The sequence below is a fragment of the Odontomachus brunneus genome, unplaced genomic scaffold (genome assembly GCF_010583005.1).
Source record: "Odontomachus brunneus isolate Ranch 3 - 2012 unplaced genomic scaffold, Obru_v1 Obru_scaffold_164, whole genome shotgun sequence".
NCBI classification, from domain to species: Eukaryota; Metazoa; Arthropoda; class Insecta; order Hymenoptera; family Formicidae; genus Odontomachus; species Odontomachus brunneus.
This window is the reverse complement of record NW_022639614.1, coordinates 364042-387927: the sequence shown is the minus strand read 5'-3', so window position 1 is coordinate 387927 and position 23886 is coordinate 364042. Positions and strand designations below refer to the sequence as shown.

The 23886-nt window shown below is 36.7% G+C and overlaps 3 protein-coding genes across 4 annotated transcripts in view; 1 reads left to right on the top strand and 2 right to left on the bottom strand.

Moving 5' to 3' along the window:
* Nucleotides 1–2097: 2097 nt before the first annotated feature.
* Nucleotides 2098–6651, bottom strand: LOC116851002 (eukaryotic translation initiation factor 5). The gene is made up of 3 exons (XM_032829955.1): nucleotides 5491–6651; nucleotides 3980–4156; nucleotides 2098–2896 (listed from the first exon to the last, which is right to left on the bottom strand). Exons 1-3 carry the CDS (start codon nucleotides 6613–6615, stop codon nucleotides 2774–2776), a joined length of 1425 nt encoding a protein of 474 aa, XP_032685846.1. The 5' UTR covers nucleotides 6616–6651; the 3' UTR covers nucleotides 2098–2773.
* A 148-nt stretch (nucleotides 6652–6799) lies between these two features.
* The window catches only part of LOC116851004, a 29380-nt gene continuing 12293 nt past the window's right edge, over nucleotides 6800–23886 (bottom strand). Inside the window, exons 1-3 of one of the 2 annotated variants that reach the window (XM_032829960.1) lie at nucleotides 15095–15674; nucleotides 8009–8348; nucleotides 6800–7077 (exon numbers count right to left, since the gene is read on the bottom strand). In XM_032829960.1, the coding sequence (XP_032685851.1) occupies nucleotides 7038–7077; nucleotides 8009–8348; nucleotides 15095–15113 (399 nt within the window). In that variant the 5' untranslated portion in view covers nucleotides 15114–15674 and the 3' untranslated portion in view covers nucleotides 6800–7037. Of the gene's footprint in view, nucleotides 7078–8008; nucleotides 8349–15094; nucleotides 15675–23886 lie in introns of those variants that run through there. The other variant, XM_032829959.1, reaches the window with a different exon arrangement.
* Nucleotides 23209–23886, top strand: part of LOC116851003 (zinc finger protein 622) — an 18897-nt gene continuing 18219 nt past the window's right edge. Inside the window, exon 1 of the mRNA XM_032829957.1 lies at nucleotides 23209–23230. The gene's annotated coding sequence lies outside the window, so the exon portion shown is untranslated. The remainder of the gene's footprint in view (nucleotides 23231–23886) is intronic.

Sequence of the window (23886 nt, the reverse complement as noted above, 5' to 3'; positions counted from 1 at the left end):
TAAGGCTGGATACAAAAAGAAGCTCGATGTATGGGTGCCACACGAGTTAACGCAAAAAAACCTCATGGACCGAATTTCCATCTGCGAATCGCTGCTGAATCGCAACAAAATCGACCCATTTCTGCAGCGGATGGTGACTGGTGATGAAAAGTGGGTCACTTACGACGACGTCAAGCGAAAACGGTCGTGATCGAAACGCGGTGAGCCGGCGCAAACGGTGGCCAAGCCAGGATTGACGGTCAGGAAGGCTTTGCTGTGTGTTTGGTGGGATTGGCAGGGAATCATCCACTATGAGTTGCTCCCCTACGGCCAAACTCTTAATTCGAACCTGTACTGTCAACAATTGGACCGTCTGAAGGAATCAATCGCTCAGAAGCGACCAGCTTTGGCCAATAGAAGAGGAATTGTGTTTCATCAGGACAACGCCAGGCCACACACATCGATAGTGACTCGCCAGAAGCTCCGGGAGTTTGGTTGGGAGGTTCTTATGCATCCACCTTATAGTCCGGACCTGGCACCAAGTGATTACCACCTGTTCTTGTCTATGGCGAATGATTTTGCTGGTGAAAAATTCGCCTCAAGAGAAGCTTGTGAAAATCGACTGTCCCAGTTTTTTGCCAATAAGGACAAGGGTTTCTATGAGAGAGGCATAGTGGAATTACCTTCAAAATGGCAACAAGTTATCGAACAAAACGGTGCATATTTGACCTAGATCGGATCATTCTAATTATGCTAAATAAAGCCTTCATTTCATGCAAAAATAATGGATTTCTTTTTACTACATCTTATATTTTATAGCGTTTGTTATCAATTTGTGTAGATATCTGTATTTTTCTGAAATAAAAAAAATATGTATTTACTGCCAAATTGTCCTCATTGATAACATAATATAAATATTCTTTTCCCAAATTAAAAAATATGTATTCTAGACCGAATTTTAGCAAAATTTCGTTTTCTACATTCAATAGAAAATCAAATTCCAGAACTGGAAGTTACTTCTTAAAAGTAGAGTTCTAAATAAATAGAGAAGCAACATTATAAGGAAAATTGTTTGATTAGCTAATTAAATCATGTGATTCAGCTCATGATATTGTTTCTTATCATGGTGAACGAATAAAGGTTAATGATATAATTATCATTGATAGTAGAACATAGAGGTAACATCAACTGCAGCTTGATGTAGTTAGTTATAAGCAAGCAGCTATTGATTATGACAAGTGCTTTTACTTATGTAAATTTTTATTCCGCCCTAATCTATCTTGACTTCTGTCTTCACATATCTTCTTTCAGTATAGTTAGAGACTAGATCCCATTGGCTAGGTCTCCCTGATAAAAAAAAAGTTGATAGAGAACGATAGAATTTCTATCAATTTTTTTATTGTTTTCTATAAGCTCTATCGTTCGTAAATATCAGCATTCGCGAGTATCAGATATAAATCCTATCGTATTTTATCTAGTTCTATTTGTATTATACAGGAAACTGACAATAGAAATTCTATCACTACCTATCGTATTCTATTGTATACGATAGAATACTATTCACATTTGTGAATTCACGAACCAAAATCCATATTCAAATCGATAAAATTTTATTCTATTGTTCTCTATAAACTTTTTTATCAGGGCTGTCGAATATAAAAAACAAAATGACTGCAATATATTGCACCTATCCATTTTTAATGTTACTTTTCTATCTATTTAGGACTCTACTTAGAAGTAATTTGTTGTCATTGCTTGTTAATAGCGTTACTCATTCTATTACTCATAAAGAGCTTCTTATGATTTGTTGCCACTCATTCCCTATAGATTCTTCTACTAGGATGTAACCAAAGGATGTGACCAATTGCTGTTATTCATGAAAAAAAATATTTCATTATATTAGTCATTGAAGAAAAAACAATGGAAAAAACGTTATTTCCCAACTCTATGAAATATTAATGGGCTTTAGTAGTATATTATATTATTTCTTCTATAAACACAAAAAAAATTATTTGAAATTTGACACGCCGGAATCCCGGAAAGAAAATTATATGTGCAAAAATTATGATACTTCTTATGCCTCCTCACAATGAAAGAAAAGTACGTTCAGGAGGCTGCTGCAATTAAACCATATTTATTTGAATAATTATTAGAATAGTAAATGTAGATACAATAGAGAACGTTTTTAGCAGGCCAATTATCCAGCAACGTATCACGAACTATAACATTATCTCTTTTTCTCTGGAACTCATGCACTTTTCAAGGTATACGCGCATCGAGCAAATATGTAAAAGGTTCGATAACAATAAAAAGATTCAATGATGATAATAATATCAGTAATTCAATGAAATAATAACGACCTCATGGCGAATGCGTAACAGCATCACCGTTAAAACAATTAAAAATATGATGACACACTGTACAAAGATAAATCACATTCCTATAAATTCGGAAACTGTTAAAATTTCTTTTTTGCCCTTTCTCTCTCTCTCTCTTTCTTTTCTTTCTTCTTTACACATACATGGCATCGTAACATCGTTTAACGATCTAAAACAACGAAAATCCTAATAATTTGCGTATAACTTGATATTGCATTTACGGCTCTTTGTATCCGGTTCTGTTTGTTGTACATGTGATACGTGTGTTGTGTATGTATGTGTATGTTTGTGTGTTTGTACACGTGTTTTCTGCATGTAGGGTAAATGATTATTCTTCTTATTACGTATGTGTGGACGTTAATATGTTTCTCGTCCGTTTGCGTATGCGTCTGACAACTGTGTGCTGTTGCTGTTTTTTAAATAGCATCGATATCGAAGTCATCGTCGGAGTCATCGTTGGTAGCGGCGGGCTTTTGCACAGGCGGTGGCTGTTGCTGCTGTTTCAGAGATTGCTGTTTGGCTCTATCATCATACTCAATCTGGAAAAAAACAGATAACGTTGTAACAGGCATATGTTGATCTTACACAATAATATATATGTATGTGTGATGTGTGAAATGTAGAGTCTATCTTTTATTGTTGAACTGGCTGTACTAGTTCTCTCTCATCTTTCTTTCATCAAGTTTTATTTATATATCTGTCTCTTTTTAAGTTCCAAAAGTGTACACTAATTCAGTAATAGAAAACCGACTTTAGACAAATAAACAGAAGATTGGGTAGTAACGACATAGTAACATAGTTATTCTCCTCCATTAATAACGGTAATAGAACTAATTATTAGCGCAACAATAACTTTATATATAATCTTTGCTTTTCTCACAACTTTATATATATAGAATGCATTTACATGGGATTGGAGGTGGCGAATTTAAAAATAGAAAGAGAAATTCTAGAATTTGGCGAAACGAAGTATAGAAAATTGTAATAATCTATTACTTCTTGAATATGACGATAACGAATATGTAAAGAGTTATTTTTCATAATAACAGTAATGGTAACAAATTATTTTTAAAATGTAACTTCCCATTGAAAGTGATCAGAAATAACAGGTAAAAGTAAGATTATTTCTGCAAGATGAAGTTACGTGAAACAGTAACAAATGACTTTGAGAAAAGCAACTTTGGGTGTCCAGAAAACACAACGGTTGTGTCTACTGTTATTGAGACATTTTTTTAGACTTATCATAGATCTAAAAGTATTCCTCAACAATCATACTCAACGTTTGCACAAGCATCGCGTTTTCTGAACGCATCCTTTCCCAGTCCTGTGGAATAGCGCTTGTTTATACTTTGTTTGATGCACACACCAAATAGCAACTTTTTACTAAATTACCTCAATTTCTCGGCAACGTATGCAAACGATGGCACACTGAGCTGCGCAATCATTCTCGACATGCGCGTCGAGAAGACGCAATTTAACGTACTATTTACATGTATTGTCGAAATAAAGATAATGTTAAGTGTAAAATAACCAGCTGGTATGAGTATTACACGGTATATATAGGCAAGATTATAGGGCTAATATTTCTAAGTAAGCCTAATCTCATCCGACCAGACACTCACTTCCAAATCAGACTCAGACTCAGACTCCTCCTCCTCGGCGACCTTTAACCACGTCAGGAACGGCACGGCTCTATCGTGAATCTCTTGGGACAGGTCCTTCAAGACGTACTTCTTGCTGACTTTGCTCGACCATTCGTCGAACGCCTTCTCCTCTAGAATATCGGCATCGTAGAACAACTGCAGGTAGAAAAGCAATTATGAATGGCTTTGTATCTGAACGTCTCTAGTACAATCAAAGATAAAGGTCCTTATTTCATAACCTCTCTTTTATCGATAAAAGTTTATTTAATAATAATAATGCTTACTTTTTACTATAAGTCATCAGCATTGAATAATAACTAGTTAATCAGTCAAGTTAAAAAGTTAATAATTTCTAACTTAATTTAGTTGATTTTAAACGAATCAATTTTTTGTTATTTAAACTAGTTATTTAAAATATACATTAACTTATTAATTTTTTTATACAAGTTAAAATAATTCTCTCACCAATGCTTAAATCATCGCGAGCTACTAACAATGTAGAATAAAAAAAAAAGAAATAATGACAATTTCTTTTGTTTTTCTAAGCGCCAATATTTTTTCTTACAAATAATGCAAGACAATCGATATTTTTTTTTTAAATAAAAGATCTTTTCTTAATAATAATTCACAAATTTAATCTTTTAACGTAAATTAAGTTAATAATTTAAGGGCTATTAACTTTAAACTTAATATAGTTTAAAAAAATATTAGCTTATTTACTTCTGGAAGCCATCAGTATGATAAAGTTGATGTGTCAACTTAGTCAATGTCAAGACAATTGGTATGTTCTTTTCAGCTGCACTGCTGAACTGATGCAATAAGTTAAAGTGAGACAAGTATATCTTTTCTCATTCTAACTTATTGCACCAATTCAGTAGTGCAGCTGAAAAGAACAGATTCAATATTAAAAGGTACCTCTAAATGTGGCTTATAAGCTGATTGATTTTCAGTCATTTATGCCCATTTCTAATCGCATTTGTCAATTTTAATCGAAGAATAATACGATGGATTAATTCCGTTGGAATAACCAGCCAGTTAAGTTAACCAAAGTTGATAAAAACGGGCATTAGAGACACTTTTATCGATAAGAGAGAGAATAAGAGCTGAAATATACAGGTTTAAATAAAATGTAAGCTATTTCGTGTCTATTCTATTTATGTAGCGCCATTCCTCGCTTGGCTTCCAAAACTTGGAAGTTCCCCGTAATGGAAAGGTCAAAGGTCATTACATATTAATACAGTAGGTCGCAAAACGGTTTAGACATAATAAACTCCAGAGCGTAGCTAATGGTCTAATAAGAGAATAAATTATCCAAAAATAAATTCTCTCATTGGAATATTGACCACGCTTCGTAGTTCATTTAGTCTAAATTGTTTTGCGACGCACACTATTGCATACGCATCATGGAAATTTCAACGAAAAACACGTGTCCAAACCGTCGTGTAAACTTTGGGAGTGCACTCCCGAAAATGACTGTCGCAAGTGCTCACCTTGAAAATCCCAGGCACCTTCGGCATCAAGACGTCTTTGTGGAGTGCGATGACTTGCTCGATGCCACGTATCAGATACCTCTGCGCCTTGATGTCGTTAAGAGTGAAACGCAACAGCAACACGCGATACTTCTTCGCCTGGGCGGCGATCGACTGATCGAACAGCAGTTCTGCAAGAATCAACGGCGCCTTGGTCTTGATCTCCAGTCTCTCCGCCTCGGCAACTAATTCCTTATGGTTGTCGAGCTGACCAGCGTCGCGGCGTGACTTAACCAACTTGTAAAACATGTCCATGCGCTCCTTCTCGCTCTTCTCGAGATCATCGCTCATGGTCATGCTCTTCGCACCATCTGTCAGGTCCTGACGACGGGCGCGTACCGCCGCATCCGAAACGTCCGTCGCCCACTTTTCATTGTCCTCCTCGTCGTTCGCCAGATTTCGCGGGGGTGGCTCCGCTATCATCAAGTCCGCGGCGTTGTCGTGTACGCTTTCCGGGGAGCCAGACCGGTTGCCGTTGGTGGTGGCGGCGGTGGCGGTGGTCGGCGTCGTTGGTGTCGTCGGAGAGGCGACGGTGACGTTGTTGGTTGTTGCGGCGGCGGCGTCGGCGCCGTTTGCTGCGCGCTTCGACCGCTTGCCGCGTTTACCCTCCGTTAGCGAGCTGCCCTGCACCGCCGGATTCAAGCTTGGCGGGTTCTTGAGGATGTATGTGTTGAGCTTGTGGTTACTCTCAAGGAGGCCATGATGGCCGCAGGCCTTGCATACCTGCGAGATCGTGCCTTTCTTGGAGCTAACTATCAAATCGGTCTCCGGATTGTCGCACGCCGGGCACAGCACGTATCTGCGGATGAATCCGTCGAGCAGGTCCTGCAACTTCGTGGCGTCGTGCGAGCCGTTCACGATGTAACGCTCGTTCTTGAAGTCAAACTGGGTCTGGGCGCCCAGCTCGCAGCCGAAGTACTTGGTGGGATACGTGGGTGGCCGGCCAATCGCCTTCGCCACGTCCACCATGTTGACGATCACGGTCTTGATGCCGTTGCCTTTGCCTTCTACCTTGGCCTGGATGCGAGGCATCTTGTAGCGATAGAAGGCATCGCTGATGTTGCGGTTGACGTTGACGCTCCCCATGATGACGGCTTCCGCTTCTTGCTCCTGACTGGCTTAGCGATCCTTCCGGATAACAGCAATATCTCACGCGACGTCGTTGTGAAGAGGTTTTCAACAAAAGGCGACGGGAGGATTGGGCCTCACTTTCCTTCCTTCCTTCCTTCCTTCTTTCTTTCTCTCGAGCAGCTCTTTCAACGTGATGCTCCTGATTTATGCGATTTCTTTCCTCCCCTCCTCCTTCTCTCCTTCAGGTGGGTAACGTCTTCGTCCTCGTTCTCCTAGATCTCCTTCCCACGTTCCTCAGCGGCAGTTTGACAGCTGCGTGGCGACGTGGCCAGGCGACGTGGGCGGCTACCCGCTGGTAGCTGTATGTGACGTGTCGAGTCAGGGTGCTTCTTCTCGTTATCCGCGGTAAGGCTTGCCGCACTACCTGCTGACGCCAGTCACGTTTCTCTGAATGGCTGTAGCTTCCGATGCCTATTACTGAAAGAAACAAGATTGTCGTTTTTAGTAGCGTAACGACAGAAGAGTACTCCGTGAGTATTCGACCCCAAAAGTCGCAGGACTCGCGAAATTTTCAGAAAGATTCACAACCTACATAAAATATACAAGATATAGACTATCTCTCGCTTACAATCTACGTAGCGCTGTTCTTTGTGAAAATTTCACTTTTCTTTAACGAAAATGTTCTTTAACGAAGAAGTTATTATCAGGGATAGATTTCAACACATGGTTCCTTTTGTTCATGTAGACAGCAAACTATGTAGAATATTGTAAATTATATTAAAATATGTCAAAGAGAATAATTAAATTATTTACAGTTATTTTGTGAATTCCAACTTGTTTAAAACACAAACTTTATAAATTTACATCAAGATAACAATATAAACTCTTCTTAATTAATTTTTTAGCAAGCCATACTGTTTAAACAATAGCCATAAATTAATATCTACATAAATAACAGATGCAATATCATATATAGTTGTCTATACGCAGACAAAAAATATCGTAATTTATGCATAACCCTGTTATATTTATGACTTTTCAATTTCTAACATAACATCCTTTTATTTAAGCGACATGTTAAAATTCTATAATTCCAAAGCAAAATTTACTTGAAATTAAAGAGAATAATTTTATTATCCATTTGGTCGCTCAGAGCTTAGTTCGCGAAAAGCTCCGTTTTTTCGATCACTTCTATCGTTAAAATCGTTAAATAAAGAACTAGTGCTATGTAAATAGCATTCTTCCCATATAACACTGGTCAAATTTTACGGAATGAGATCTAAATTACAATCTTTAATTAAAAAATTCCCTTGTCTATTTCATGGCTCGAAAAGGCTGGACGTGTCGACATTGCTGCCGAGGAAAATTCGGCTTCAGATTGATCGCGACCGATCGACGTGACGCGCACCTGGAAAATTTTGAAGTCCTGTGTTTCGGCAGGACCAGGTGATTCAGAAATCGTTGGGTGGTATCTTGATGCAGGTGTTGCCTCCTCGGTTTGGTGGGCGGAGGGGAGTAGTCCTCAATGATCATACACGCTGCCTGTCCGTCGCTCGTGGCTCTAAGAAGAAAGCCTGGATGGTACCAGGTTGCCGGCGTCAACTCACTGGCTACGCGCAACAACAAACGACTGCACGGATCGTGGGTGATGGTGTTGCCGTTTGCCAGTGCCTCGGATAATAATGTCCTACTGCCGCCGCCTTTGCTATACGCCGATCCTTTCCCTCTGGATGATACCCTGGATGTTTCTGCAAAGCAAAACGGACCGGTTTCAGACGACCACTCTCTACTAATTTTTTCTCTCTTTCTTTTTCGCTTGCTTCCTACAAATACGATCTTTCTATTAATATCTCACGAATTATTTACCTAACATTTTGTGAGTATTAGTGTTTTGTATAAAATATTCATACTTATACTTAATGTTACACTTATACTTAGATATTAATACTTAACACTATCAATATTTTATAAAATGTTGACACAGTATGTGCGTGATGATGATGAAAACGTTGAGACGAGTTTGTTGAGAAATAACCACCGTGAATATTTTTCGTGCACAGCTCGAATACATTTTGCAATCCAAATTGCATGCCAGAATAAAGCGTCTCCGCTTTGCAACCGTCCCGCTTTAATGCTTCCATCAATAAGGGAGTTATTTGCGGTTCTCGACCCGATATTTCCGTCCTATTTATTAGGTTACGAACATCCGTGCAATTTTAATCGCTGTAAATTGATCCTCGCCGGAGTAACATGATATCGGAATATCGAGGGATTTTCATGACACGCAAGCAGACGTTCCCTCTTTCTCTTCCCGTAGTCACGTATCCTCCATGTTATTGGTTTGCGTTTTAGTAATTTTATTTCTAGTATTCGAGTTTCTCTCGCGAGAGTATCGGAGCATTTAACGTGAAAGAGTTAGAGAGGAGAGAAGAGAAAAGAAAAAAAGGTTAAGAGAAGAAAGGAGACGAGAAGAGAGGAGAAGAGAAAAGAAGAGAATAGAAGAGAAGAAAAGAAAGGAGAGGAGAAGATAAGAAGAGAGAGAGGAGAAGAGAGGAAAAGAGAAAAGAGGAGAAGAAAGGGAAAGAGAAGAGTCTGAAGCCTTCAATTTTGACGAGACTCAACAGTTCCTAATTTCGTAGCAATTACCCTCACGGAGGAAATCATCCGGTCGCGAGTCGCGCAACTCTTTCGCGTATTGAATAATACGTTTCTTTTTTCCTTTTATATTCCTTCTGTTGTTCACGCGGCCGCGACTATCTTGTCGATCGTCTCTCGCTCTGACCTCGCACTTATCATCGTCATCGTCACTTTATAGGCTGTCGCGACACAACGAGCCAATCACTGGGGCGTGTGTGTTCCGGATAGCGGAAGCAACAAGACTACCACGACGACGACGGCGACGACGGCAGCAAGAAGATATCCTATTCGGAGCGGATTGCTCCCTCAGTGCAATTTCGATCCGGCGCGGGCGGAGTGCGGCAACATGTGCACGAGTAACTTCAAAGAGGAATTTCCGAGGGGGCGGTTGACGGACGGTCATCTGAGCGAGGCGCGTCTCACATTCAGCTGGTGATTTCGGCTAACGACCGTTCGAATAATTATCACGTGGCGCAGAGGATCGCGTTAACAACAGCAGCATGATAGTCGAGGGCGAGGGTCGCGCGCTGGACGTTGTTTGAGAGGAGGCTCGCGGAAATGTGGATGAGCTGCGGCGGAAGTGACGAGGAGAAACGCCAGTCTCGCTCGGGAACAAGTGCAGTCGATTCACGAATAAATGAAGGCTCGCCTAGGTAGCGGGTGCACACAGAAAGATGGCATACCGCTGCTGAGAAAAGCGAAATTTCTCCTTTACATTTCTCCCTTTGCGTAATGGTTGTCTTGAGCAAAAAATATTTCCTTGTTGACTGATGTATGTACGTAAACTTTACACAGCAACTTTAAGTCACGAAATTCAGCAACATTGAGACGCTTGTGACACTAATTAGGTTGCACTTATCACACAGAATGACAAAATAAAAATATGAAAGAAATACAAGAAGAAATTATCAAAATTTGCTGTTTGCTTCAAACAATATATCATGAATACAGTATGCATTTTGCTGTCTGTAAAGTCAAGATTGTTAGAAAATTGAAAAATCGCTACATTTCCAAATAAAAGATAGGAAATATAATTTAAAAAAATATATATCTTTTTAAGAATGTATCACAACAAACTTACAATTTTACGATAAAGATAAATAAATATATTATAGCTAGAATGTGATTATATAAGAGAATATAATTTATACCTTTTTTATAATTATAATTGACAATAGCGAGCACAAAATATATTATGAAACGGTTTCCCACATAAAATTAATACTGACTGAGAAGTTAAAATAGTATTCAATAATTTGGTATTTAGCTTGGAATATTTAATGATCGGGATATTTTTAATATTCGCTGAATATTGATGGTAAAATCTGTATTATACATCTGGGTATCTGGCGATCCTACAAAGAAATAAATATTCTGCTAAGAAAACTACTATACTGCTAATTACTTCATTTACTTTTCTTCTTCTAAGTAATGATTACCTTCAACAAAAAATATTTTCTTGATAATAGTCTTAAAATATACTCATCACAAACTCGATTAAGGTTCATTATCATGTATTCGAAAGAAAAATTTTTATTCTCTTTAGAAGAATATTATAAAGCTTTATCGAGGAAAAGATTGGTTCAATTTTATATAAGTAAGCAAAGCCGAATGTGTACCTTAATTTAATATTTTTGATTGGAATGCTAAACTTACTAGGACTCAGAATAGATTTAAAAAAAAAATTTCGATGCCTATGGAACTTATGATAGATTTGCAGATATATAAACTTATGAAATATTTGAAGCAAGTAACATTTACTTGTAATGCAGTATGTATTTTGCTGTATGTAGTAACGGGTAAAAATATGTGTGTGCGTGTGTTGGCGATCCTGCTTGATTTATCCCGATTTATTTGTGAGCGTATTATTAATATATATGCAGTATTAATAATATACCAAATCGATAGAGAGGGTTCTCTCTTTCTCTCTCTCCCTCCCTTTCTCTCTCTCTTGAGGGTGCCACATTATTTATAGCGCAAAATTAATCTCGAGGTATTCATGGCATGCGTTGAAATATCATTTCGTGCGCTTATGATATTAATATGAATTCGCAGTGGAATATATTACGATGCGATATTAATGTTATACGTGTATAAGGTGTGCTTCTCATCGAGAATAGCCTCATCGCGAATGTCTCTTCGTTACCTGATGGAAAAACATGTCTCACGGAGAAATCGTTTATTTTGAAAGAGAGAGAGAGGGGGAGGGAAGAGACGCGAATCTCTCACCATAAAATAACGAAAGCACTGCTGCTTTTTTACCAATCCACTTCGGCAAACGAGACAATGTGTCACACATACACACATAGGTAAGTACGGAACGGCGAGCCGGGGCCGTTAAAATATCGCGTGAAATTAATCTCGTGCTATAAATAATGAGACATAACCGGGAGAGGAGGTGAATTCCTATCGATTCAGCGTCTCGGATATTCCGTCGTACGCGACGCGAAATAATAAGACACTTCTCCACCCCCGCCTGTGCAGTACTCTACCCTCTCGTCGGGGCGCAGGATATCCTATCGATTTGGTATTCCAGAGAGAGAGAGAGAGAGAGAGAGAGAGAGAGAGAGAGAGAGAGAGAGAGAGAGAGAGATTTCGAATGCGACTCGCGTTTCCCAAAGAGTTCGTATTGCGCTCTCTCTCTCTCTCTTCCCTTCTCTCTCGTCGTGCATAGCAGGGCTCGTAATTCTACACCCGGCGTATAGTTGTTTACAATATAACTAGTGTTACTAATATTGATTCGTGCGCTCCATTTACCGCGCTATAAGTAACGCTTTTCCATTAAGGCAATCGCTGCTGCTTATTAAGGTGCCTTTTTCTCGTAAGACGGTATCGTCCTGCTCTAATTCGATATCGACATAATGAGGAGAGCAATACGACAGACGTCGTCGTCGTCGTCGTTGTCGCCGCCCGTCGTTCGGATTCTCTTTTCCCTGCGCGCTCGTCGCGAGTAGTCCACCGCGACTGCAAAGTGCGCGCAATTAACCGGCGTACCAGTGAGAAAGTACGTTTCTCGCTGGCATTCTCACAGAGAAACTCGATCGCAAAGTTTTGACATAATGCTCAAGCATTATTTAACGGGCTCGCGCGTCCGTGAGTTTTCTTAAGCCACATCGAGGTGGTAAGATTGTAGTTCTTGATCATATAGAATCGAGGTCGATTTTAGTTTAGTATCTTTGTCTTGCGTGCCTCTAGATAATATAAATGCGAAATGATGATTACGGAGAATTGTGCGACTTATAATTTTCAGATCATAGTGAGTTAGAGATTTTTTTTTGTTTGGCCGCCTTAATAATCTCTGAGCGCACTAAGCAAAAGAAATAATTAACGTATCTGAAATTACAGTTATCTTTGACGTCAATTATATTTATATTGTTGTTATAAAACATAGTACTATCAATTTGCATATAAGGTTTTTATCAGTAATGCTATAGTAACACGTACTACAAAAACGATTCCCCTGACTACAATTCTTTCACTACGTGCGATTTATTATTAGTTATAAATTAATACTTTTCTTAGTATAAGTGTGTGTTTCTAATTCGACTAATGATTTTAGTTAACGAAGGCCACGGAGGATTGTGTTAATAACAGCAGTATGCTGAGAAAAAAAATGTTTAATTTCATTAAAATTATAGTTCCTTTTGGCACCAATTATACACGGAAAAAATATTGTAATAAAAATTACAAATTTGTATAATTATGGACCATATAGAATTATAACCGAAATTACTATATATTTGTTTAAAGATGTTATGTTGTTTGATTTAATACAAGATTATTATAATTACTTGAACGTTTTTCATATTGTATATACTGAGAAAAAATACTTGAAAATTTATTTGTAGAATATAAAGTTTATTTCTGTGAATAAATTTTATATCAAATAAATTTTTAAGTATTTTTGCTCATAGTGTTAGATTATTATCACTGATAGTCTAATAATATTTACCAGGGAAAAAAATGGTTCTACTAACTACAATTCTTTCGTTATGCGATTATAATTAAAAATATCACTTTTTTCTCAATGCAGAATAACGGATATTTGTCGATGTTCCTCGTCTCATGTTGACAAAGAACAAGGAGAATCAACATGTCTTTTTCTTTTTCTTTCTTTCTCTGGTAGGAGATATTTCTTCATGAGTGGCTCTGATTTACCGAGATATATCAGCAATTTTCATTTTTACTTCGTTATCTTATTTTGTTTGAATGTTACAGCGTTGCAATATCTGGATAACGCGCGTGCTTGGCGAATTACCGAAACACATATCTGTCCACATTGCTCAGAAATATCTTGGTTATTACGTGAGAGCGGCGATATTGAGACACGTTGGCAGCTGTCAAGGCAGGAAAACGCGCGCGCTACTGCCACGTCGGCCGACAGTATTTTCACAGATGCGTTTTGGCAGACAAGAGAGAGAGAGAGAGAAAGAAAGAGAGAAGAGACGTTTTGCTGCACACTGATTATCCCGTCGCGTAATTTCACCGACGAAAATTGCTTTACTAATTTCGAGTTCGAGTCACGAAACAGAGGAGCCGGAGGAATGTCCGCTGCCTTCTGCTTCGCGATCTCAGCCTCGAATTCAAACACTTGTCGAGTGTTTAGAAAGATTTTCCGAACACTGTGAGTTATTTATCTTGTATGACGAAAGAGATAGTAACCTCAGACTATCGTGGAGCAGACGACACAAGGGTGACGACTTCCTACAAATTCTGATCAAGCTAATCGACGATTCAACCGGCAGAGTTGCTAAAATAGAAAACACGCTGAGAAGGAAATACCTGAAAGTTGCTTGGCGAGTTTACTTTTTCACAGAAATATAAAGTTTACTCTCTTACAGTTTATTTTGTTTCACAGAAATAAACCTTGTTTCACATAAAGAAATTTTATACAAAATAAATTTCACAATATCATCTTCTCAGTGTAAAAGACAGTTTGTTGTCAAAGCGAGTATAGAATTTTACATTCTGTATGTAAAATTCTCACAAATAAATTTCCGAATATCATCTTCTCAGTGTAAAAGACAGTTTGTTGTCAAAGCGAGTATAGAATTTTACATTCTGTATGTAAAATTCTCACAAATAAATTTCCGAATATCATCTTCTCAGTGTAAAAGACAGTTTGTTGTCAAAGCGAGTATAGAATTTTACATTCTGTATGTAAAATTCTCACAAATAAATTTCCGAATATCATCTTCTCAGTGTAAAAGACAGTTTGTTGTCAAAGCGAGTATAGAATCTTATATCCTGTGTGTAAAATTGCTAGCGGCCACATGTTAAGTACTCTACATTTTCTATTAATATACACAGAGTTATGAATCTTTTGCTTATTGTCTGATGCCGAAAACTACGCAATTAGAAATTGCTATTACTAAATCTCTGCCAGCTAATCATCCATTAGATTAATCGAAATTTGGAAAAAGTCACCTTAAAGGCCGAGTTTTCAGTGGTAGCTTAAACTTAGGCTTAAGTTTAATCCTTGTTTAAATACGTTAGACACACTTTGTTAGAACAGAGTTTGAACTAAAATCTACGTTCAAAGCTGCTGTTGAAAAATCGGCTCTAAATCTCGTCGGTCTACTCGGTGGCGATCTTGTTCTTCGCGACTCCAGGGTGGCACCCCGCGAAGAGAAAACGTGCACTCGCTGAAAACGCAAGAGAAAGAGAGACGGAAGTGGAAGAGAGATAGAAAGAGAGAGAGAGAGGGGGAAAGGGGAGAGAGAACGAGCGAAATGCAACGGGCAAGAGTGCAACGTTTCTCGATATTCTAGAAAATGGAGTTCTCTCTGCGAGAGAACAGAAAAGAAAAGAAGAGAGAAGAAGGCGGAGAAGCAGATACAGAGATAGAGAGTGTTACCTGCTCGGTACAGACGCATAAGTCGTGATTTGCGACGGTGACTACCGCTGTTTTCGTCTCCGTCGTCGTCGTCGTCGTCACCGTCGTCGGACCAGGTACGTGACCCACCCCTGCACGTCTTCCCCGACGGCACTCTCGAGGAGGAGAGAGAGGAGAAAGAGAGAGAATCACCAGGAGAGGAGGAATCAGGCAAAAAGGCAGACAGAGAGAGAGAGAGAGAAGATGAGGAGGAGAGAGGCGAAGAAGACAGAGAGAAAGAAAGAAAGAGAGAGAGAGCGAGTGAGACACACAGAGAGACGGGAAAAAGTGGAGCAGGTCTGTCGTGTCGCAGAGCAGAATCGATTCTCGCCGCGGGGATACGGAGCACACGATAGCGGATTGCACGAGAGGTCGGTGGGCCTCTTCTTTTCTCTCTCTCTCTCTCTCTCCCGGATAGGTCGAGCAGGCGGGTAGTTAGTTAGTCAGCCAGGTAGGTAGATAGAGACAGGTAGGTAGGTGTAGGTAGGTACGACTGCCGGCTCTACCGTGACTACTGGAGTCGTCTCTTGGCGTGGTGTGCTGACGACTTGGACCCGGATCAGCCTACCTACCTATCTACTCCACGGCATTGCCGAGGACGCAGGCGCGCTCGCGCGCGTCCTCGCGGGCACGCCGCCGTATATTGATCGTCCTCCGCCGCCGATCCGGACCGCCGCCACCGCCGCCGACGCACCGACGCGGCGGCATGGCACGGTACAATCGGCTGCATTAATGGCATTCGAGCTGCACTCGGGGCGCAGTCGAATCTTAGGGCCTTTGCACGTAAAATCACTTTAACCGTAAGGTCATAAGAAAACTGACCAATCAGAGTTGATTATTCTCCTTGCGTTCGAGGAATAATCGACTGTGATCGGTCAGTTTTCTTACGACCTTACGGTTACGATTAAAATTTTTCTACGTGCCAAGACCCTTACAGGGTAACTTTCGCCACGTTCTGATTAAACTAACTGATAACTGACCCTCTGAAACCCGATGTCGGCTTAAAGAAATGACGTAACATGAGAATGACAAACACGGATTGTGGGAACTTTGCAACTGAATTTTAATTTAAAAGTGTCTGGCTGCCCCTTCGAATAATACGCAAGAAAAAACGTAAGAAGTAGGAACTACACTGAGAACAAAAATATTCAAGAAATAAGGAATATTTACTTTTTAATAGGTACTAATAACATATTTACTTAAAAATGTAAAATATTTTTTAAATGTACATTTCCTTAAAACCTCAAGAAAACTTTAGTTTTTCGTGAAAGCAATTGTTTAAATAAAAGCTTTAGATTTAAGTAAATATGTTACTAGCGTCATCACAAATAAATATTTACTATTTTCTACATATTTCTTTTCTTAGTGTAACTGCTACGTGAAGAAATGTTTTTCGTAGTTATACAATGAGGGGAATGATACAAAATGAAGTGCGTTTCGAAAAAAGTGAGGATAAAAATTTGATATATGAGAAGTATAGATAGCATTGTGGTTTTTCGCCATCGTTCAAGAAGTCAAGTACGATCAATTCTTCTTCTTTTTAAGAGCATTTATTCGTAAACTTAATTCTTAAAATAAAAATAACTCTTAAAATAAATTCGTAAACTTAACTCTTAAAATAAACTTAACTCTTAAAAAAGACGCAACTAAAAGAAAATAAAAACTTAATTTAATTAATTTAATTAATTTTGGATGCGTACAAGGCTTGGATTTTTATTTTATATAAAAAGACATTTAGATTACTCATTGGTAAAAAGAAAAGATTCAAAAATCATAATTTGAATTGGGGTGTTAAGTTGGATCATTCTTGCATTTAATATAACTATATCAAGATCTATATCAAGAACTATAACGCAAGAAACATAACTATATCGCCAATTATAATGAAATATAATTATATGAATATAAATATAATTATATGAAAATTAATTATATTTAATTATGTTTCATTATATGAAAATTAATTATATATAAAAGTTACTATTGTATTCTGCAACCGAGGAACAAATCGACATTTTGCAGTAATTGAATTTCATTTTATATATTACTACTTATATGTTTTAGGAATTGAAACATGTGCTATTAAAAATTTGTCATGCCTCTAGCGAAATTTGTTTTTTGGCAATATAGATCTTACTGATAGTCTATTACTGCACTACTCTTTACAGAAATACAATGAAATTGAAAAGAATTTATATGAAAAAGAAAACTATAATATTCTTTCTCACATATATAAGCGAAATATTTGGTGTCAATATCATTGCTTTAAAGTTATGATTCGCGGTGAACAAAACATCGGATTTTAAAAAATATGATATGAAAAAGGACTAAAGAGCCAAGAGCCAGTTAAGCGTTAATTTATGTAATCATTAAATTATAAAATTATAACATTCCAATACTTTTTCATATCATATTTTGTATATTGCTAGAGCTATTAATAAGTCCCCATTGGGGTTCGTAACATTGAAGATTTTAGAAATATATAAATACATGCACGCAAAAAAATTTCAGTTGGTGCAACCAAATAGGAATCAATTGAAAATTAGATGATCAGAAACGATATCTCTGTTATGAAAACTAATATTTCTATTGTCGCAACCGAAAATATTCGTCTGCACATTCAATGATATTAGAATTTGGTTGAGGCAACTGAGAACAATTGACTGTACAGAAGCCTTATAAAGGAATTTTTCTGTTCTTACAGCCGAGTTTTCGTTTAATCCCTGAGCAACCGAAAATTCGGTTGCACCAACAGAATTATTTTTTGCGTGTGGATATGACACTTTCCATTGAAAGTAACATGGCGTAATAGAGGATTAACCGGCAAAATTGCCAACGGCAATTCGTGGCTATGCAATTTGTCGCCTGACAATAACAAAAAGGTTAATAATTCCGCGTCAGGAAAATAAAACTCTTGATACACGGCTAAAAGCAATTTTAAATGTGGATTATAATGAGAGAACAAGAAAACTTTTCTGGCTCGTTTTGACGACAAATTGTCTTTTATTTTCCACATAGGCAACTCCGGCGTTTGAATTAATCTCGTCGATTAAGCTTAACACGTTGATTGCCGCGTTGATTTGCGTTCATTGTGTTTTAAAATTTAACTAACGATTAAATTAGCAAAGATACGAATAATGAATAAATGTAACTGAAGTACATGTTATATTTTTTACCTCGTTTCAACGAAGTTCTCCATTGGCTATGTATAACTAAGTTTCCAAATGCAATTATATCTCATGCACTAATTTAGATAAGGTAAGGCACGGTAATATCATAGCGTCGGTCACCAACACGGAATTTAATGTGTTAAATTTATCGATAACCAACCGAGAAAATTGTCAACAGCAATTTTCAGTTACATAATTTGTCGTCCAAAAGTGTTTGATATTTACCAGCATAATCACATAATGGAAAAATTATAATTAGAAAAACCATTTATGTGACAAGCGTGTTGCTGTAATATTAATAATAATAATCTCACATGTGCACGGAGAAAATATAGTAAAAACTATGTTAAGTTTGTATATTTTATTTTACAATGTTTTTTATAAAGCTACACTATACTGATATTGCTGTATAAGTTACTGTACAAATAGTAAATTTGAAGATTTACCGAATATATATGATATAAAAAACACTCAAGCAATTACGATAATTTTGTAGTAAAAGTCAAATGTGCGTAACATTTTTAAACAAATATAGTAATTTCGGCCACATATAGCCCAAGATTAAAAATTTTGTTGTAAATTTTTATTACAATAAGTATAAATTTAGCAAATTCGTTGCAATGATATAACAAAAATATTCATGTATATTGCTACTTTTTCTGTTAGAACAACAAGAAGATATAGTTGACAACGAAAAAAAAATTTTAGTGAGATTAATTATCTTTTCTTTCTCAGTACAGTAAATTAATAATTAACAGAAAATTAATAATTCTGCGCATTAGTATATTAAATGTACACACAGAAAAGTACATACTGTATTCAAATAAATGTTACTTGTTTCAAGTATTTTATAAGTTATATCCGCAAATCTATCATAAGATCATCATAAGTGTTAAATTTATTTAAAATACATTCTGAATCCTAGTAAGTTTAATATTACAGCCAAGTAATCATTTCTCATAGCAGCAGAATGATTTTTTTCTGTGTTATTTATTAATAACTCTCTGTGTTATTTTTCTCTGTATAGATTATTAAGACCAAGAGAATTTTTTCTTGTTTTTTAACAAGAAACTTTCATTTTCCACGTTGGCAACTCTGCCGGCTGAATCAATCGCATATTGAATTAATTAGAATTTGGTGAGGCGTCCTTAACGCCGAGGAACGTTTTTGAGGCGCGCATTATGTACGCGCATACTCTCGTGCGATCGCGAGAATCGCGGTGTCTCAGCTACCTTACAAGGTTTCGCCGACTGGGCGGCATTAAAACAGCCCCAGCGTACAGGGTCAAGTGTGCCTTAGCTTGGTTGATAATTGGTACTTCCGAATCGGGCGCGCTGTACTTAGATATTTGAGCGTCTTCCAGGCTGTTGGTTACTGCCTGACCTTTCACCTTTCGAGGCTCGCGTGGAACGCCTTTCGTTGTCGAATTATCAAACACGTCACGATATAGCTCTCTCGAGCCGTGATAGCGGCTTGCGATTTTCAAGCGCGAAGGTATATACCTACTGGTGCCGAGAGTTTACACACGATACTTCTAGGGGAGGGGAGAGGGAGAGAGAAAGAGAGGGAGAGAGGGAAAAGAGAGACGAGGGAGCAATCGACGCGCGAGCTGGCTGTCTTCGGGCAAGGTCACGCGTTTACTCGCGATTCTCCATCTCGATTCGAGTAGCTGACGACCGACGGAGTAGTTGCTCGCGAACGGAATTCCGATAGTTTGGACTCGAGGTCTCCGAGTTCTCGACTCGTCCACTGTCTCTTCTTCGAGAAGCGTCGTTACGAGTGTCCAGATTTAAATAACAGGATTAATAGGTCCGTTCTTTTTAGCTGAAGCTAAAACTAGGTCGCACTTCTTTTTTGGAATGAAACAAGTAGGAGAAACTGGGGCTATATTGCCCCAGGAGTTATGTTGCTCATGTACTTTCTTTTAATATTTATTTTGAGAGGAATAGTGAATATATACACAGAAAAGAGTATATTATTGTTTGAAGAATATCTTTATTGTTGACATTTTTTAAATAATATTAAAATGAGATTATATACAAATTAACACATTTTCTCATAAATAATACAATATTAATATTATAATATTACAATATAACAATATTACAATATTAATATTTTTGATTATATATTATTAATCTTTAATCAAGATGAATATATAATCAAATTAACACAATCATTTTTTTTAGATATAAGCAAGAATATCAATATTGTTTGTTATATATGAGAAAATGATTGTGTTGACTACATTTGTTTTGATTGAAGACTGATTTATCTTAGTTCAACGCTATATAATCTCATTTTAACATTAATCTTATTTTTAAAACGCCAACAATAAAGATATTCTCCAAACAGGAATATTCTTTTTTTCTGTGTACAAAATCGCGAAATGGTCCTTTTAGAACATAAAAATATTTTTCCCTGAGTTTTATTAAATTCGGAATAATATTACAGTTAAGAAGACTGATTTATCTTCGTTCAACGCTATATAATCTTATTTTAACATTAATCTTATTTTTAAAACGCCAACAATAAAGATATTCTCCAAACAAGAATATTCTTTTCTTCTGTGTGCAAAATCGCGAAATGGTCCTCTTAGAACATAAAAATACTTTTCCCTGGGTTTTATTACATTCAGAATAATATTACAGTTAAGAAATAGAAAAAACTGATTTGATAGCAAAGTAAATTTTCGAACTTCACGAAATTTTGCATTAATATTTTTCATCGTGATTGAAATTAAGCGATGTGTTACTAGCTAGAATGAAATTTTTTGCAAATGTATGATATATTATTGTGTTACTAGCTAGAATGAAATTTTTTGCAAATGTATGATATATTATTTCTGGTAATAAATGCAATTTTCATTCATAAAATGATTGAAATTATGCATACGGTCAGATGGGATAAAGTTGATCCATAATTAAAGACCGACAGGAGAGCTGTATAAACCTTTCGCGGAGATTCTGGAACTACTAATTAGGATACATATTTTATGTGATATTATTAACCCGCGCTACTGAATAACTGAATTTGATATCATGGCAAGACTACGTTGCTGCATGTTCATATTTTGATTATTACAAAACAAAATATAACAGGATCGTGGCGGACATTAAAACATAGAAGAAAATTGCTTCTATCATGTTTGTACAGTCAGTCATAACAATTAGTTGTCTGAGAAGTTGTAACTTCAAAATTCTAAGATATAAGGCAACTAGCCCCGGTTTTCTCTATATAATCCAGTGTTGAAAAGAAAAGGAACGAAGTTCCGGTGCAGCAATTCAGCTAAAAAGAAAATCTCAACATTTCGCGGACGAAACGGCCCCAGTCAACGTCTGTTCCGTTGGCTCTCAGTTATAGAAAAATTTCAGAACTCGTAAAAATGTTTCATGATCAGAACAAAATATTGAGTGTACCGATAAGTTGAGTACTTAAAAATAAAATATATTTAAGAGTCTATAGACAAAGGTTTTTTTTTTAGTAAATAATGTAATGGATTCTGAATATATATACCTTCCCCAAGTTGCACAATAAGAAAATATTGTTTATGTATTAAAGCAAAACATTTGTCATTTTTCTAATAGATTTTCGTGGAAGATTTGGGCGGTAGAAAAAATAGGAAGTCTCCTCGTTAAATGTCTAAAAATATATCGAATTGACTTTGCTCATTTTATTCGCAAAAGATAATTAATCCTTTGAAATTAAGTAATTTTATTTTCTATATTATCTAACAAGCACGACAAATCTGTTATACCAACCTATACCACGGAGATTAGAGATTAGAATTCGACTAATTAATTATCCAGATAAACTATCAAGATTATCACGAAGTGAGACAATCAATGACGGAGATAGAAACTCTAATTTTTTAATTACATTTATAAGAGAGACAAATATACGGTATTAAATTAATAATTGAATTTTCATCGTATAATAAAGTAAATTTTTTGTTATATTAATGCAGCAACAAATTTATCAAGTTGCACTCAGATTTTTTATATCACATTTTTTAAAAGTTTCATCATTCAGGAAAAAATGAATTTCCAAAAAAGTTTTTATTTTTCTTGAAAACTTCCAATATTTCGCACATCCACTCCTTAGCTACCTAAATATTTCTTTTAACAAGAACATAGATAAAATTTACCCAGACAACTTTTCAGATATAATCGTTCTTAAAAACTTGTGTTTTGTTTTTTCATTCCAACTTTCTTCAATTTCACTTAACCACGAAAATATTAATGGATTCATATTCCTCGATGTTTTTCACAGCGACTAAAAAGAAAGGATTGAATCTCAATCGTTGTTTCGGAAGTTGAGTAAATGAAAATGCTTCGAATAAAGTTTACTCATGCTTACGGTTTACGTAACTTTTTGATGTTTAGGGTTTTAAGATTAAGATTCTCCGAGGTTTCTCTCCGGAATGATTATATTTTATCACGTTCGCTGGGAATCGCGAATTTTCTCCTTCTTATATTTTTATTCTCCTTGAGTATCTAGTTTTAGAAATAGGAATGAGGTTTAGAGCGGTGTTATCTCTCAGAACGAACGATTATAACTAAATCTTCCTCCTTTGTCTGACCAAGGTTCGTACTGTTTTTTGCGTTTATCTCCAAGATGGCCTGCTTTGACCCTTAAGTGTGCACGACGACGGCGACGGTTGCTCGATAACGATGCAAAATAATACTTCTTAATCAGCATGCTAGCGGTTCTCAAACCGCCTGACTCGTCTGTATGACGACGCTTGAAGAATTCCGCACCGTAATTCTATCCTCCGCGAGCGATAACACCTTGGAATCCATCTGCGCCGTTTGTCCATTCATAAACGCGTACTCGGGGACACGCACGTCGCACCTCGCGGAGGAATTTGATTCGAATTACGCGTGTGAACTAGAGATGTAAAATTGCCATCAGATTCAAAGTGACGATTACTCACGATGAAATTACGGTAAGATAGTAATTTATTGATAATTTTGATAAGACTCATTGCTTTTAATAGCTTTAATAACTTTTTATGCACAAAAATTCTTGTTTTCCGCAGTAATGCATAAGATTAAATAACATTTTTCTTACATTCTCATCAAGTGTACATCTGATAATCTCTGAAATGTCTCTTAGATGAAAGAAAGCAACTTTATTTATAATACTTCAAAAGTATTAAAGTTTTCATTTCTTAAAATACTAATAAAATTGTTCAATTATATATACCATAGTCTAGTTGCTGAAACGGCAAGACAATGAATGAAAATGCTGTAAACCTGTAAGAAAAATATAGATTGAGACTTTAAATATTCTTTTTAAGTTTCTCTAGTTACTATGTATCTAATTTCCTAATTACTACATGCTATATATAGTATATTAATATATTTTCAAGTATCAAAATATATATGTATCAATACAAATAAAATCAATACAAATCATATATATTTTTAGTATCAAAATATTAGGTGTACAACTTTGCTTCCGCCGTTTTTTTCCGAAATTCGAGGCTTTATTGTAAAAAATTGGTTATACATTTATGATTCAAAGTATTGTCCATCGCTGGCCACTACTTTCTCCCATCTTTCGGGCAGCGTACGAATCCCGCGTCGAAAAAACTGGTCA

Excerpts from the sequence above, each read along its gene's own strand:
- LOC116851002 (XM_032829955.1), bottom strand. The coding sequence starts at position 6,615 with ATGGGGAGCGTCAACGTCAACCGCAACATCAGCGATGCCTTCTATCGC. Across the intron at positions 4,157-5,490 it reads AGGTGCCTGGGATTTTCAAG|TTGTTCTACGATGCCGATAT; the intron begins GTGAGCACTTGC and ends TTCTACCTGCAG. Across the intron at positions 2,897-3,979 it reads AGTCTGAGTCTGATTTGGAA|ATTGAGTATGATGATAGAGC; the intron begins GTGAGTGTCTGG and ends GTTTTTTTCCAG.